The sequence below is a fragment of the Phalacrocorax carbo genome, chromosome 1, assembly GCF_963921805.1.
Source record: "Phalacrocorax carbo chromosome 1, bPhaCar2.1, whole genome shotgun sequence".
Lineage (NCBI taxonomy): Eukaryota > Metazoa > Chordata > Aves > Suliformes > Phalacrocoracidae > Phalacrocorax > Phalacrocorax carbo.
Genome location: NC_087513.1, coordinates 28,227,853 through 28,245,282, shown reverse-complemented (window position 1 = coordinate 28,245,282; position 17,430 = coordinate 28,227,853). Strand labels below are relative to the sequence as shown.

The window sequence follows — 17,430 nt, the reverse complement described above, 5'->3', positions numbered from 1 at the left end:
TGGGGTGCCTATGCTTGTGACCCTGTAGTGTGCCTCTGCACCCTACATATCATAGCTGAACCCCCTTCAGAGGGGAGAGTTGTAGTTATGGGACTCAAAAAGGCATTTTGCCTGTAACAGTAGTGAGGCTGGACCACCCTGGATTTAGGCAGTAAAGTTACAGTTATTTATTAAATACAGAGTTAAGGTTTCTGGTTTGCTTCAAATGATGCTCATTTTAAACAACTGTCTGGGGCTGGGAGAAACCTGGGCTAATGGACTGATTACACTGAGCATTTGTTAGGGCTGAGAGCCACATGGCCCCAGTGTGGGATGGCAGCATCCCAGCCCCAGCTGTGCCGACTGCTGCCCCTGCCCACATCTGGCAGAACGTTGCCCTCAGCTGAATTCCAGTCCCTCTATCACCCACCACAATGGCTCGGACCTGCAACGTATGTGGGTCTCAAGCAACTTCCTTTTCATACCTCCTCTTGTGGTTGTGCAACTTGCCTGGTAGGAACCGTAAGCAAGACTCTGGCCTCATGGTTGTCCCTGGGAGTTTTGCCACTGACTCTTCATGGACTGTGGGTTTTGCTCTGCCTTTGTGCGTGTTTGCAAAATGTATTTCCTCTTCTTCAGCTTTAATAGAAGATTGAGGTATCTTTTTCCACATGAATTTTTTCTCGTTAATATTTGCAGAAATTGATAGTTCCTGCAGGAACTATTTATTTTTGTCTACGTTTTGTGGAAGCAGAAATCCTTTCTGAGCATGTCTAATGAGCAGATGAAAACAATTACCAGCTACAGTTAGAATTCAGAACTTAGATATTTTCCCCTTATTTTAGGAGATATTATTTCTTTTGTTTTTATGTTCATTTTTTTTAGTTTGTTTCAGCTGGATGCTGAACCTCACCTTTCATTTAGATTGTTTTTCTGTATTGAAACTCTTCTGGCTAGCACGGTTTCAAGCTTGGTAGAGGTCTATTGTGCCGTGTGAGTGCCTAGAGACGTACGTGGGGTTTTTTATTGTTTTGTCTTTAACTTTATCCTGGATAAGAATACTTTTTGGATTGGTTGGCCCAAACTAAACCACCAGAATTTCAGGACCATTAGAGATATTTATTAAGACACTGGGGTTTGTTTCTCGTTCCCTCACACCCACCCCATGGATGATCCTATGAGGATAAAGTAGCAGGTTTCCGAGTAACCCCAGCTTTTTAGAAAATCCCCAAATCTGTGGGTTATCCTAAATGCATGAGTAGAAAAGAAAATCTCTCTTCTATCTATTTAGATCTTAGATCTATCACCTGTCTTCAGATATATGCTGGGGTAACTGTGGCTTGGATTTCTCTCTGTCTTTGAGACTGTGATACAGTCAAAATTGCATTAGGATTTCTGTTATAGGAATTATATATCCTTTTATCTGTTATTATATATCCCCATATCTGTTATGGGTATTATTATATAATTTTCATGTGTCCTCATGGCATGTGTCTACTCATCCAAAAAACCCAGTTCCTATTGGTTAGGTCTGAGAAAGGAGGATAAAGCAGAGAGAGGCAGCTTTACTGAAGACAATGAAAGGTGTTGGTAGTTGAATTCATGTCAAAAGTTGATTAATTTCTCTTTCCTAATGTCATTGAAAATGTTAAATGAATTACTAGAGTTATATTCAGGTTTCCTGTCTACTTCTAGAAAGTGGGCACTAATTTTAAATGTTATATATTACTGTCCTGCAAAACCTTTGCTTAAACACTTTAGGTTTATTGCTTTTGCTCTTTGGATTAGAGGCTAATATTTTTCCTGGGGGAAAAAATGTTTCTTGTTAATACTTGGTATTTGATATTGTTCTTACAAATGGCCAAAGCTGCATTAAAAAAAAATACAATTGCAATATTAATAATGCTTTAAAAAGCAGGCAGAATGCAAATAGTGTTGGACTCCAGTGAAGCACTGAGCCCATGTTTGAAGCTCCATATGTGATTAAGCACTTCTGCATCAGAGAATATAATCCAAATTTCACCCTGAAAAATGTGTTCATCATCCATTCAAATCAGTGGAAAACGTTGTGCATGTGTGAGGATGCAATTTAGCCCACAGTAGCTGATTGAAAACTTTATCTTAACTGTTGTTTAACGCTTCTGATGAAGGAAAACTTCGGCATCTGCCTTGCTTGGCCCTCCCGTACATGTTCAAGGATGGAGTGCTGCATGATAATGAGTTTTACCCTTGTTTGTGTTGCAGCGCTTCCATGTAGTCAGTGTGGGGGTTCCCCCAGCCAGGATGTAGGCACCTTTAGTTAAACTCAGGATGTCTGGATACAAATAAATTCCATCACCTTCAGTGGAAACTGTGCAAGTGCTGAGAACAGGTGGAAGACCCACACTTGCACTATGGCTTTATTTCTGTGCTTTGCCTTGGTTTCCCCATTCCCTAGTATGTAGTGTTTATTAAATGTATTGTAGTCAGAATCTGAAATTCCCAACCATTTGTTTTTCCTGGTGTTGCCGACACCGGCCTTAACGTAGTGAATCACCAGAGAACATGGCATGGTGGCATCACTTCATTATGTCCTTTTGCCTTCTCAGAGGATGAAACAGCTTCTGTCTGGGGATGTCCTCTTGTATGACTTCCTACAGGTCTTGCCAGTTCTCCACCTTGGCTCGTCAGTCGGATTTTCACAATGGGAAAATCCTATTGAATCTACCCAACATGGGAACCTTACTATAAGTTTTTGAACTATCCTATGAAATTTAATATCAGTTCTGTTTGTGCTTCAGAACTGCAATATGTTAAAACCCTGTTACATTTCATCTTCCATTAAATTCCATAGAATTCAGTTACTCTTCTGTTTCACATTCCACTGGATTTTTGTCCTTATTATCCCGACTCTATGTATACAAAAGAGATGAATTGCAAGGCACGTCCATTTGTGAGAAAGGGATGATTCCCTCTCTCTCCTGGTTATACTCAGAAAGACCTGACCAACAAATTCTCTTTTTTTCCTGGATAACTATGGCAGGCTACATGAGAAGAGCATCTTTGAATGCATAGTGTCCTAACAGAAGGTGGGAGATATGAGAGCCAGTCAGGACATAGGTAAAGTCAGCACAGAGTGCATGAAATCACAAAAATCATTAATGACCTTCTAATTGGAGAACTGAATCCCGTGTTTTTTCTGCAGGGCTGAAAAGGAAAATCACCATGCATGGTCATTATCAGTCAGGAGGACTGTTTGCCAGTTCTCTGTAGTTTTCTTTTCTCTGAAAACACATTTACAAAAATAAGTATGTGTTTGTTCTTCTTCACATGTAAGCTGCTATGATAAAATCAGTTTGGGTGAGCTCAGAGACATCTTTGCTGCTTCCTGAACATCACTGTTGTGGTGGTTTTTTTTCTTTGTTTGTTTTCAGATTGAGATGTTTTCATATAACATGCTTTGAAAGAACTCCTTTTATGCAAATAATACCACATTTCTCTTGTAAACTAAACACAGGCTGGGCCAACCCCTGCCTGCAGATAAGCATGCATGGCTTCCAAAGTTCCCCTGTCTGCAGCAGGAGGGCTTCCTGCTTATCTGAGGAGAGTACGGCCTGAAATCCCTGCAGGGCACAAAAATAAGGTAACAACCACTGAATTGTTTTCACAGTACAAAAAGCCTTTCAGGAAGCAGCAAGGAGCAATAGGAGGTGGCTAAAGGATAAGAAGGTACCCTTTTCCCTTCTCAAAAAGGCAAATCTAAAGGTAGTTTGTTTACCGAGACCTCCATTGCATGCTATTAATAGGGGTAAATGCCCATCAGTCAAATATTTGACTAGGCATGGTTTATAGGGATTTCAAAGACATATGAAAAGATAATGCTTGTGTCCATTAGCTAGCTAGTTGGAAATGCAATGTAGGTTAATTCAGTCTTTCTTTAAAGAGTAATGATTATCTTCATTAACAATATATAAGATTTTCAAAGATTTACTCTTCTGCACCTATCATCCCTGTTAAGTTATGCCTTCTACATCTCAGTATTTACCCTGTATCATCTATTGCTCATTTTAAATGAGGTAATATTGAGATTCTGTCATGTCAACAGATCTTCTGCCTTTCAGGCTGTTTTAAGCACCCTGTTTTCTAGTCCTTAGTCAGCTCAACTATCACAAGAATCAATGAGAATATTGTTTGGATAAAGACTGCAGAGTCAAGTCTTGGAAAAAGTGGTGGCTTCGCGGTAAAGGAATGTAGCTTATCCTGACGAACCTTAGGTCTGAACCCAGGCTTTTCTGTGAGAATCCAGATGTGTGGGAATTTAGATCTCTCCCATCATGAACCCCAACAGCTGTATCTTGTTCAAATTTAAATTGCTCAAGTAATTATTAATCACGAGTAGTCCATTTCTTTTATTTGAACATGACATACATGGTGCTAATAAGCAATACAATATAATGTGAATATTTTAAGTAGGTGCAGGGGTGTAAAAGCAAATGTTCTTTTTAAATGACAGTGACCTTTGCTCAGTGCCTGAAGTACTGAATTCAGTGCTATCAACTACTTAACAAAACCTCATGCTCAGGAGCTATTGTTGTAATATAAAGTCCTAAATTAAAAACTTACATTAGCTGGCATTTCCAATTTTACCACTGCCATTTTATTTTCCTTTTGGATAAGCAGACCAAGCTTAAAATTATGATTAAGATCCAGAGAGGCTACTTTGGCATCTAAAATGGGGTTTAGAGTGAGCTCAGGGCATAAGTCCAAGAAAGGGATCCAGAAAGCTAACACTCGCTGGCCACAAAGCTCTCGGGTGCTTAGATCAACCAGTGCCTGCACTTTGTGCTGAATATGCCCTGGATCTCACCTGAGCTTCAGCTCTGCAGGAGAAGAAATCACATGGAGCAATAAGAGGCTCTCCAACCTGGCTGGGTTACAGCTCCCAGCTAAGCTTGCTCGCAGTCCCCAGACAGGATGGAGCCGGGTACTGCAGACGGGTCCTGCTGCTGACAGGCAACCTCCAGTCCCGTGCTAAATCCCTGCTCTTCTTTCTGGCCCACTGGGCTCTGAAGCACGAGGACTGCTTTGCCTAGGAAGATTCACATCCATGCCTTCCACTGTCTGCATCTTCCCACCAGGACAGGAGGAGGAGAGCGAGGCACAGCTGTCGGAGTGGGATGCTGGATCTCTCACAGCAGAAGGGCAGGAGAGCGCAGGCAGGGGCTGCCTGCACCCAGGGGAGGGCAGGTGGCAGAGAGGGGCAGAGCTAAGCCCTAGTCCCAGGTTTAGACCTTTGGCCAACCTGTTCATGTGGGGACAAAGACCATGGTTTTAAATAAACTCCTTTATGGCAGGTACCATCCTAGAGCTCAGCCTTGCTGTGCTGTGTCTGTTGTAAACAGCAGCAATAAGCCCTTCATATTTCTGAAGTGTTTTGTAAGAATGAGCTAATTTATCCTCACGTCACCCCTATGTGAAAGGTAAATACTCTCTGAAGTTTGGAAACAGCCTCTTTACTTATCTCTCAAACGCCTTGAATCTGGCTCCAGGTTTCCAAAAGGAGACACTTTAGTATCTGAACAAGTCCAAAATCTGGTACGAGACCCTGTAGAAACAAGAACCCTGAGAGCAGCAGTTGCACATTTAAGCTCTTCAGGCCTCCCCAAAATGAGGGGAGAGGAAAGGCTGAAAGGAAGTAAATGAAGCAGCTGAAAAATCTGTTCAGACAAAAAAAATGCCTCATTAGCATGAAAAAACTCAGACCGCTCAGCCATCCCTGAACACCTTCTTCAAACTATTGAGCTTTTCAGCATCTTCTGAAGGTCAGCACAATATTTCAGAATAAAAGCTGTGGCTGACAGACCCTCACTGAGGGAGATCTGCCAAAAAAAAAAAACGGGAGCTGAGGCTGCTCCAGATCAGCCACTCTACTGATTGCAGCTGTGACACTCTTGCCTCTGGTGAGAGCCGGGATGTCAGATAGGCTGGTCCCAGGCCATTTCGGGATTTATGAACACCAGTGCCGTAAAGTCCTTGGAAGCAGATCATGAATCACAGGTTCACAGCAAGGCAGCAGTCATGCCAATGAACCATCATTAACTCAGTTTCTAAACTGAGTGAAAGTAGGGCATCAGTTAAAGTGCATTGCAATAACATAAACTTGCAGTGACAAAAACGAGGTCAGCATTAAAAAGAAAAGGTCATAACCTCCTAACCAAACACAGATGGGAAATGAACACTATCCTTGACATTGCTCCTGTTTGATTATCAAAAAGCTGCTATGAAGCTAAGTAGACCATCAGGTTATTAACTTTGGTACCAGATAAAGGATGTGTTCTGCTAAGCTAAGACATAAATGTAGACTTCATTACTTTCACTAGCTGGTTTACAAACACAACCAATTCAGTTTTCTCTGTAGCCGTTCTGAGGGTCTGCACCACATTTTTTCATGGGGCAAAGGGCACTGAGTTAATTTTGCGTAGAGGCAGTTTGTGTTTGGCAGGGCTAGTTATCTCAAATACAATGTTACATGATCATGGTTATACTGCTTATGGAGCCAGCCTGGGCAGAGGAGGAGTGCAGCCTACTTCCCAGCACTACATATAATCCATGTGGACAAATCGGACTTATCAGCCCAACGGGCTGTGCCAGGCCACACTGGTTCAGCAGCCTCACAAAAGCTCCTGGATGCAAGGATTGGCCCTGGAGGCAACCTAAAGGCCTCTGTGCGGTGGCGGCCCAGGTCCACAAGCAGACCTTTTTCTTGGTTTCTCCTGTACCTGGAGAAGCCACCCGCAGCAGGCTGAGTAAAGGGGAGCTGACAGTCTCGTTCCAGCCCTTGGGCGAGCTCTCTGAATCCAGGAGCCCAGCTCACTCTTGCGGATGTGCTGATCTCTCTGGCACCCTGCATGAAGTTTGACCATGATGTCTGGGCTTGACAAGCTATGTATCAAGCAAGGCGTCAGCAACCTATTGGAAATCCTTGACCCTAGGTTTTGTCACTAATTTGCCTTGTGGCCCTCGGAGACACATTGACGGAGAAGGGTGAAGTCATGGCACCCAGTGGCATGCTTTATGTGTGCCTGTGGAGCAGAAAAGCTGCCGCATGACACCGTCCTGCCAGCTCTTTCAGAGAAAAGAACAGAGCCAGCACAATTCCTTTTGCTTGGTATCCTAGGTATTTGCACCACACCTTGGAGGAATTCAGGGACTTGCTGGGTTTTAGTTGCTGTTATTATTATACTTATGACATCAAAAGGAAACTGAATAATTTGGTGTGCTTGTAGTTCCTTTGGTACAGTTTTCATATAATGTACTTTATCATCACTTATCTCTTGATATACAGAATTTTTTTTTTTTTTCTTTGAAGAGATTAATGTTTGGCTGTGAAGGGTTATTGTCTCAGGGACTCTGAAGAACCATTAGCACCAAATGACAATTAAACTGCAGGAAATGCCCCGCATCAAGATCATTCATAATTGCTGTTAGAACATTTAGATCAAATCTGTATGCTGTCTTGGTTATTCATGGCAATTTGCCTTTTAATCTTTTTCATTTTATGACCCATGCCATTCCTTTAATTATCACAGTGTGGAAAGCTGTTAGCTTTACAAGACAGGAAAGGCTTCCAAAATCTGCTCTGCATTTCAATACAAGAATTCAGGTAGATATATGTTAAATCATAAAGCATAAAGTAGAAAATCTAAGTAAGTGCTGAGAGTAGTTAAGGGAATTGAGCTAAAACTGTGCTTGCAGCCAGGTTTGCCAACTTGGCTCTTTAAGAATGGAGGAACTACATTCCAAGGAAATTACACTGTCCCCGTTCTGTACAGGCAACCACAAAATGCTCAGACACATACAAAAAGTTGATCAACTGGATCGACTCAGAAATACAAAAAAACTGCTTCCTCCTGATGTAAGGTGTTTTTATACACATCAAAAGGAACTTGCATCTTTACCTGAGCTTGTATGACTTCCTTGATGAACCAGGGCACATGTCTGCCTTTATCTCAACTGGCTGGAGTCAATAAAGGTCTTTGCTTTGCATATGCAGTGAAAAATACATTAAGAGGTGAATTAGTCTCTCCAAACACGTGAAAAATTGGGAGTGAAACCCAAATATCTCCATATGCACTCACCTGAAACAGAAGACCAACCTTACCCTGTGTTATTGGTCATGGCATATACAATAACAAGCATAGTATGTTACTCAGTCCCCCATATAGCTCCTTTTCTACTTGGATGAGTAAGATGTTCACATGTCAGTTGTCAGGCTGAATCATTTGCTGTAAATACCAAGCTTAAGTCTATGTTAGAAGTGGATTTACTCTACTGCCAGTGTAGTGGTAAAGAGCCACAACAGCATCACAGGTATTTTCTTACCGAAACTCCACAATTGCTGACTTGCATTTCAGGTGAATGGATTGGATCAATAGTGTTGTGTTGTTCAAAGTTTACTTTCTATTTTCCTGCTATTGCCAAGCAGTATAATATATATTTTTTTAATCCTTCCATCCTTATGCATCCAGATGTGGAAAGCTGTCCTGTATTTAAAGATCCAAATCCATCTGGAAATATAAGCATAACCAAATAACGAAGGACCTACTGTATTGCGGGTACTTTCTCCCCATTTTTTCAATTTTAATTTGTATATTTTGAACTTCTTTCCTAGTTCCTGTTCTTTATGGAATTGATTCCTCAGTCCTTAGAATGAGTGCCACGACCTCACATGAGAAGTTTCCCTGAATCCCAACAAACGCTGTATACCACCTTTTAAATTAGTCTTTCTGAGCAATGTATAGCTCTTGATCTGCTCTACTCATTCCTAATATATGAGTGAGTGTTTGCTGCGGTTTGTTACAAAAGAACATGTAGAGCCACTGTAGGCCATTACAACAAAAAATTATCAAAGAAATCAAGTGTGCTACAGACCCAAGACACGAGTTGGCTTTAGGATGTTAAGATCTGAAGCAAGTTTCAAAGAAAACACTCTACGCTTTATTGCGCTGCAGGACACCTACAAAAAATAATGCTAAATGAGTATAAGATTGACATTTTCTCCACTGCGAAGGATAGATTAGTGTTCTTGTGTTTTAGTGCCTGTTAAAAATAAACCTGGCAGACACGGAAAATGCTTCTATTGATAGCTGCTGTGAATTACAATGATATATTGGACCCAGTAATGGATCATGTATATTAAAGAGTATATTTTATGCAGGGAAAATTTAGATTTTTTTTTTTTTAATTTGAATATTGTAAGAAAAGGCTTACAGATCAGTTGAACATGCTAATGAAAGCAATTTCTTCTGACACACATGACTGCACTGGATATGTAGAAGGTTTAGTTAATGGTAGATCCTCCAGCAATTGCTTAGGCTGTGCCCTGCCCGCCAGTTCTTCACCATCAGCCATCTGCATGCACACACACCTCTTGAGAGTACCATAGACACCTCCCAGCTCTGTTATGAATGAATTTATGACCTAAATCAGTGCTACTAAGTCCTGTGACTCTATGCACTGGGAAAATGCACCATGTTAGTGTACATATCACGCTACAGGAAAGTTATGTTCCTATCCTACTCAGAATGAGTATCCTAAACTGGAGTTAAAATAGTGCTGAAGACAAGAGAACGTGGATTTTAACTCGGATTAGCCATTTGAATTAAACTGGGGGATCATTAGTATGTTTGTTGCTGACTTACTTTCTCAAATTTCCTTGTTCTCTCTTGTTATATTAATTCAAGGTAGCTAATGCAGGTTAGCAATTCTGACTTAAGAACATTTTTAATCTATGGACATAGAAAATAGGTTAACCTCAATATGTGTTTTAGATATAACCAGTCTTGTCTACAGATGCAGTCGGTTAATTGAAAAGTCTGATGAACACGTCAGCTGTGAGCTTAGTCTGTTGAAGCTGATGCCAGTGCTGTGACAAATTTGCAACAATACATTAAAGTTGGATGGACGGAGCTGTTATCATCTCCTTTCCTCAGTTGCCCTGTCCTGTTAAACAATGCTGCTCTCTCCATGGTAGGGTGACTGATACACAGGGAATCAGGTCCTGAAGTGGCACAGGTTTTGGTCCAGGATAGTAAAGCAAACTGAACTCTCAGGAGCAGTAATCACTAAATCACTATGGTTATCCTATATAAATTTGCCACCACAAGTCTGTCAGAGCCCATACATGCTATCCCACTGGAAAAAAAAAAACAACAACTATCAAGTGGTTCCTTAAAGAAGGGAAAAGGCTAGCATTTGCTGACAATAGAGTCTGTGAAATATGAATGAACATGGCTCTGCTGTTACCTAACCTGAAATGACCTATCTGAGAGCTAAATGTGTTCTTGTACAAACACAGTCTGTGTGGCATATGCAGGACCCTCATTTCCTTTCATGCAATAAAGCAAGGAAAAATGAGATGCACCAGCCAACTGACAGAACGCTTGCTTTTGTGTCAGCATGTTGTCTTAGCTTGTGCCGATCCATGGAGTTCTTTGTGATCGGAGTTAAATGGGACATGAGTTGTTGAAATGAGGGCTAGGAAAGCAAGCCTGACTGTGTTTTCTGGCTTCCTTGCATATGACAGCTTGAACGTTATTCCACAATAAGGCCAGGCCTGACTTATTAGTACAGTGGCAAACAGTGTGAAGAAGAGACATGATGTTCAATGTTTACAAATTATCACCCAGGCCATAATTAGGGAGAATGAAACTTGTAGGAAAAAGATTGCCATTGGGAAGCTGTTAATGGTACACAAACACTCAAGACCAAGCCTGGTGGGAAGCATCAGCCATAGCGCTTGAGGTTGCCAAGCACACTAATATGACACATCATTACTAGCCACTCACAACGGTTGACCAAAATCCATTTTCTCATCAGTTATACAAGCTAGTGTCTGCTGAGGGATGGAAAAATGAGCACATCATGACACAGGCTTTGAAAATATCTCTTACAAAAGAAATAATCCATACACAGCTAGTGCTTGCTGATAGTTATCACAGGCCAAAGCTTACAAGTCTTCTGTAGACACATGAAAGACACACTGACACACAAGTCACGGGAAGGTCACAAAAGAAGGAACAGCATCCATCATTCATACCAAGCAGAGAAACAAAGGGATTACTTGTTTTCCTTTTGCGACTGATAGGCAGCAACTAGTTCTTTGACCTGTATTCAAAATGTGTATCTATAGCCTAAGTATTTTGGTTCTAATTCAGCAAAACTCTCTTAAGTGCTTCAGTTCAGCTAAAATGACACCTGAGTACGTGCTAAGGAGAACTAGGACTATTGGACCTTGGAAGAGAGGTGGGACTGAATTTTTAATTTTCCAAAGTTTTCCTGCTTCTTCAGGTTGTATTCAAGTGGAGTGTGTTTGCAGTGACCTGGTCTGGAGGCTACAAAAAACCAAATCTGTGCTGCAGGCTGCAGGAATAGAGAAAGACTCTGGGTCAAATACAGATAAAAAGAGGCACCAAATATCATGGGAGTCTCACTGAGGAACAGTGGAGCGTATGTGATGTGAGGACTGTGAAAAAGCAAATGCCTAAAAAAAGGAGTTGCACACTGTACTCTTCACATAACTCCTATGTCCTCCCTAAGCTATAAATGTCTCGCTACTGTGTCACGTGTCTTCTGATTTCAGACACCTTGAGGAAAGATACACAGTGTGCTGGAGACATGCATTGTGAGGAACCGTCTTCCCTAGAGCTGCCCATAAATCTGAGTCTGAGCTTCCCATAGGTGGGGAATCAGCAGATTTCTGTCTGGGAGGATGCTTGAAACACCTCAAAAGCATACAAAGGAAGACACAATGATGGAGCTCAGATGTGAGGGCAAAGATGACTTGGTTTTCATTTATTGCTCATATTTTCCTTCCTGTAGTGGTGAAATACAGTACCTATTATTCCTGGCATCCTTTGCATTGCACTGAATCTTGCCCTTGCTCTCGCTGTTAAGCTCTTTGCTTTGGGTCTCATTTGCTAAAGGAGTTGAAGGAGCAATTTTCTGTCTCCAGAGCACAGTGTCAAACCAGCTACACACCAACTGTGTGTAGGCAGAGTAGCCTATCCAAGGATACTGGCCTCACATCCCAAGATGTGGTTTGAGGGAAAGAATAAGTCAGACAGTATTTGTGGCTCTCAGTCCCTTTGCAGTGCACGCTGGTATTTGAACAGCTAGGGATCCTCTTTTTCAGACACTAGAAGAACGGGGAGGTTTGCAGACTGAAGACTGAGGGGCATACTGGGTGGGCATGTTGGGTGGGAAATCTGTCTGGGAACATTAAAACAAGAACATAGCACAGAATATACTGCAACAAAGTAGGTGTCTGTCAAGTAACCTTGCATCTTTTTTCCTCTATTGGTGGCTGATCAGCCTCATCTTCATCTATCTGTTGTCCTACCTATTGTTTTCTCTCTCTGCTGCAGTGCTACCTCTGTTACGTGGATTTAAACTCATTGCAGTAAACAATGCCTCTGCATTGTGTCAGAAATAGAGCGCTTTTGGAATTTTTTGCTTAATCTAGTATTTGTCAGAACATGTTGACTCGTCAGAAGTGAATCTGCAGGAATGTATCGGTTTTAGCAGTTTCTTGGGTGGAAGTGCTGGCTGAAAGGAGGCAGACAGTCAGACCAGGCTCCCACTCCTCCCGTTGTGGGGACCTTCGCTCGGCACTGGCGAGGCAGGGACGTGAACATAGTTGTTCTTGGATCGGGTGTGACTTCTGGGTGTTTCACACAAACTTTGAAAGCTGTTGGTTTCATCCCAGCACAGGGCAGGAAAAATTCTGTAATAGCAAGAGGATGAGAAAATGGTTTCCTGCTCTATACAATATAGAAGTCAGCACTCCATGTACTGGGGCTATTTTCTAATTATAGCAATATCCCTGCTCGGTTTTCTTTTCTTTTTCTTTTAAACTTAAATCTGTGTTTGGTTTGTTTCCAGGATTCTGTTATCACTAATTAATATCAGAAAATGTTGTTGATTTGAAGGAAGATCTTAATTTCTCAATACCAGAAGTGTGACTTGTTCTTACCAGCTAATACTTGCAAATAGCCTGTGTTTCTGATTTTTATCCCTAGCTCTCGATCATGATTCTTATCAGATAACAAGGAAGAAGAACAATTCTGTGTTTCTAAAACCTATTATTTTGTGTAATTAATGAGGTAAGCCACAGGAAGAGTTCAGTGGATGTCAGAAGGAATGCAGGAGAAATATTGATGGATTGTTTTAATCAATCTAGTGAAAACACTGAATTTATACACAGCTGAAACAGTTCTGGTCTATAGTCATCCTTCCATTTTGCTTAAAGTCTTAATGAAATAAAAAGTCAATACAGATGTCCTGGTTCCTATTATTAGTTTGTAATTTTCAAGGTTGTCTATTTAAAATCCTTTCAGTGGTCATAAGCATTTCTCTATTAGCAACTATTGCTTAACTATAGTTGAACTATAAGTACTTTCCCGAAGTATGTGATCATATTGCTGTTAGAATGCATAATTGTTTTCTCCATGAAGAAGCTAAATTTGGCTTAACAACTGTGTCATGGTATTAACAGAGAATGTCTGGTGTGACAGGGCATAGCGTGGACACTGCACCAAAATGCTCATAACCACAGTTCATTTAATTGATCTTCAGAGGGGGTGAAATATCACACTAGTCATCTGCCTTTGGTTTTTCAAGCCACATCAAACAATTGTGTGGAGAAGTAAAAAAAAAAAAGTGCTAGGTTTTTTGATTTCATCGGTTAATGGCTGTAGGTCATTTGATACCCCTTTGTTTACAGTACAGTGATATGCCTGTATCTTGTGAAGGTTCACCAGAGTGACTTACTGCTGTGGTACAGGGCCTAAAATAAAACTTGCACATGCCAGGCACCACATGATGCATAAAATATTCTAACAATATATTGCAAAACCTTGTCAACACTGGGGAAAATGGCTATTCCAAGAAGTAGAGCTGGCTGAAAAAAGCATTCTTTTTCCAAACTGTGCCCTTAGGAAAGACAGTGATTTGGGGAGCTGGAGGGAGAGGGAGGGTTTCTTCCTTTGGTCTGGTGGAGAGAAGTCTTTTCCTTGGTTAATCAAAAATGTCAACAATAAAAGAGAAGCCCACTTCCAGCTCAAATCTTTGCATTATTTCATGTCTTTCCTATTTCTCATTTTTGAGCAGCTGTGCTAAGAACCAGCTCAGTCCCTTGAGGAACTTGCCAAATATCTTATATCCACACACAAAGCACTACACCCGCTTTGTGTGCAATCGTGTCCTGAGTGTCCTGAGCAGATTTGCTGTCAGCTACCTGTGCATCTTCTTCTTCTAAACCATAATACTCAGCTGGTTTAATGCCAATGTGGAGGTAGTCATCCCTCTTCTGCTGCTGCTGTACAACACACAGAGGGGTCTTTCAAAATCCATCGTAAGAAAATCCTTGTGTGAATTGTTCTGAAAGCAGTGAAACGGGTACCCACAAAAACCAGTAATCGTAGCAGTTTCTAGCACACAACTGTTAATGACACTAAGCAAGATTATGTCACTCCTTAAACTGAAATAGTTCAGCTAATACATGCAGCCTAGAAACAGATTTCTGTTGACTGATAAACTGATGTGCTAGTACATGAAATATAACCTCTCTTTCCTTTAAATATATTTTGACAGATTAAATCTCTGACAATGAAGCCTTTTACTGCATATCCTTCTGGGTTTATCGTATTCCTGTTTGCCTTGCTGCAGCGGAGCCATGGGCAATGCAAAGAAGCAGCTAAGAATTCAGAAATGAATTTGAGTATAAAATATGATCTTCCTAACTTCATCGCAGAAACACCGATTCAGAATGTAGTTTTATACAACCATCATGTTTATATTGGAGCAGTCAACAAGATTTATGTACTAAATGAAACTTTGCAGAAAATTTCTGTGTACAAGACTGGGCCCATTTTGGAGAACCCTGACTGCGCACCATGCGAAGACTGCAAAGATAAAGCCAATTTATCTAACAGCGTATGGAAGGATAACGTCAACATGGCACTGCTCTTAGAAACTTATTATGATGATCAGCTCATCAGCTGTGGTAGCGTGTCCGGAGGCATCTGCCACCGTCACATCATTCACCCTGACAACCCTGCTGATATCGAAAGCGAGGTGCACTGCATGTACTCACCCCAGGTGGACGGAGAAGCTGATAATTGTCCTGACTGTGTTGTAAGCACTTTAGGAACCAAAGTTTTGGTGACCGAAAAAGACAGGTTTGTCAACTTCTTTGTTGGAAATACTGTGACATCTGCATTTCAGCCTCCTCATGTGCTGCATTCAATATCGGTCAGAAGGTTAAAAGAAACACAGGATGGTTTTGAGTTTCTCACAGATCAGTCTTATATAGATATCCTCCCTCAGTTCCGCGACTCATATCCCGTTAAGTATGTCCATGCCTTTGAAAACGATCACTTTGTCTATTTTCTGACTGTCCAGAGAGAATCTCTCGACTCCCAGGCTTTTCACACTAGAATTATACGCTTCTGCACTTTAGACTCAGAGATGCGTTCTTACATGGAAATGCCTCTTGAGTGTATTTTTACGGAAAAGCGGAGGAAGAGGTCCATCCGAAAGGAGGTATTCAACATTTTGCAAGCTGCCTACGTAAGCAAGCCAGGTGCAGCTCTAGCCCACGAAATGGGCCTTGGGCTGAATGATGATATTCTCTACGGCATTTTTGCACAAAGCAAACCAGATTCTTCTGAACCAACCAACAGATCTGCTGTCTGTGCCGTCTCCGTGCGAACCATCAACGAGTTCTTCAACAAGATTGTCGACAAGCAGAACATGAAATGTCTCCAGCACTTCTATGGGAAAGAGAGCAAATACTGCTTGAACAGGGTAAGTAACAATTCCTTTGTTACATTTTGGGACTCTCCTTCTCCCTTTGCCCACTCCATTGCCAGGTTGCCATCCCCTCAGTTTCAGCTACAAAATATAAGTCCCTGATCGTTTCAGATTAATTAGCATTGCTGGTGATTCATCTCTGTAAGGATTAGTTCCTGTAAACTGAGTATGAAAATCACTGAGGTCCTTATGGTTCTAAAAAAATATCAGTGGAATTGGGGAAAAAAATCCTTTCTTTTTTTTAAATTTTTAAGTAATTGTTTTTCTTGAGAGACTGTGATGCAGATAAATGGAACATTTAGGCAGTTATTTTAATATCTCAAAAAAGTATTCATTAACGTTGGTATCCATGTGCACTGAGGAGTCCCTGAAAATATCACTCATATTTTAAACTATATTAATGCTGAATCACTGCCCTCCTTAGAAAAAAATAAAAGAGCTGGTTTGGAACATGCCACGAAGAGCCAGATTGTAATACAATTACTCATGCTTGATACATAAACGGTCCCACTGAAATCAGTTTTCTTAATGAAAGAAGTGTCTGTGAAAAGTGTATCTGAATGAGGATACCGGTAGTCTTGGATGGGAGGGTTGCCTCTCTGTATACCATGTGTTTAGGTGGTTGCTGCTTTCCAAGCATCTGAAATAGTGTATGTGAAGGAAGCATAGTAGTTATTTCTTCCCTTCTGGACAGTGTCTGTGCCAGTGTCAGCTCTTGTAAAGGAAATACAGAATCTGGGTATAGGGTACTTTTAACATTTATTTTGAAACACAAAACATTAGAGCTTTCAGTTGTACCTGCTTATGCAGCAGAGCCTTAAATGTCCTCTCTGGGGAGCTTTCTCTTCTCAAATATGGGAAGATTGGAGCTCAGAGGTGACACTGTCCTCTACCAGAGGGCAGGGCCGGAGCTGTTATGATGGGGCTTAACCGTGTGAGCCAGGGTGAGGCCTGTGTCAGGATGGAGCAACAGCTCAACCTGCATTTGGGGCTGGATGGGATCCATCGTGCCCTGTTGTTGGGATGGCTCCTAGTGAGAGTGGGAACCACAGGCCTTCATCACCTCTATACCACCAGAGTCTTCCTCAGTACAGCTGCCCAACACAGGAACTGGGTGACCTTTGGAGGTCCCTTCCAACCCAGACTGCCCTGTGATTCTGTGACATCAGGATGGGGCAGTGGCACAGGCCCCGTTGCAGCAGGGAGCCTCTTGCTTGAAAGAGAAGGGCTGCTCTTCACTGCCGGGGTGAGATGGGGTGGTCTGGGGAGAAGCATCTGTTACAGAGCTGCTGTGGCCTCTCCCCAGTAGCGGGACCCAGTACTGGTCCGACCCAGTCTGAACATCATCACAACTACCTCGGCGTTCAGGGGACGACTGCTTATCACAGGCTCCAGGTGTTCAACATAGATGTAGGCATTGCTGGTGGATGCTGATACAGCAACCACAACAGACATAGCATTTTATTCCCTTTTTTTGGGGGATTGGGCAATTTTCAGGAACTAAAAGCAAGTTAGCAAACATTCAGCTCAGTAACTTCTTATCTTTCTTCACTGTGTTATTGATGTCCTAATTTTTCATTTCAGGCCTTAATATCTTTT

At 41.6% G+C, this 17,430-nt stretch overlaps 1 protein-coding gene across 3 annotated transcripts in view; it reads left to right on the top strand.

The window, feature by feature from the left end:
- Window positions 1-17,430, top strand: part of MET (MET proto-oncogene, receptor tyrosine kinase) — a 92,330-nt gene that overhangs the window by 5,533 nt on the left and 69,367 nt on the right. For 2 of the 3 annotated variants that reach the window (XM_064446878.1, XM_064446898.1), the window contains exon 2: window positions 14,611-15,825. In XM_064446878.1, coding sequence (XP_064302948.1) covers window positions 14,626-15,825 — 1,200 coding nt within the window. In that variant the 5' untranslated portion in view covers window positions 14,611-14,625. Of the gene's footprint in view, window positions 1-8,486; window positions 8,574-14,610; window positions 15,826-17,430 lie in introns of all 3 variants that reach the window. The other variant, XM_064446889.1, reaches the window with a different exon arrangement.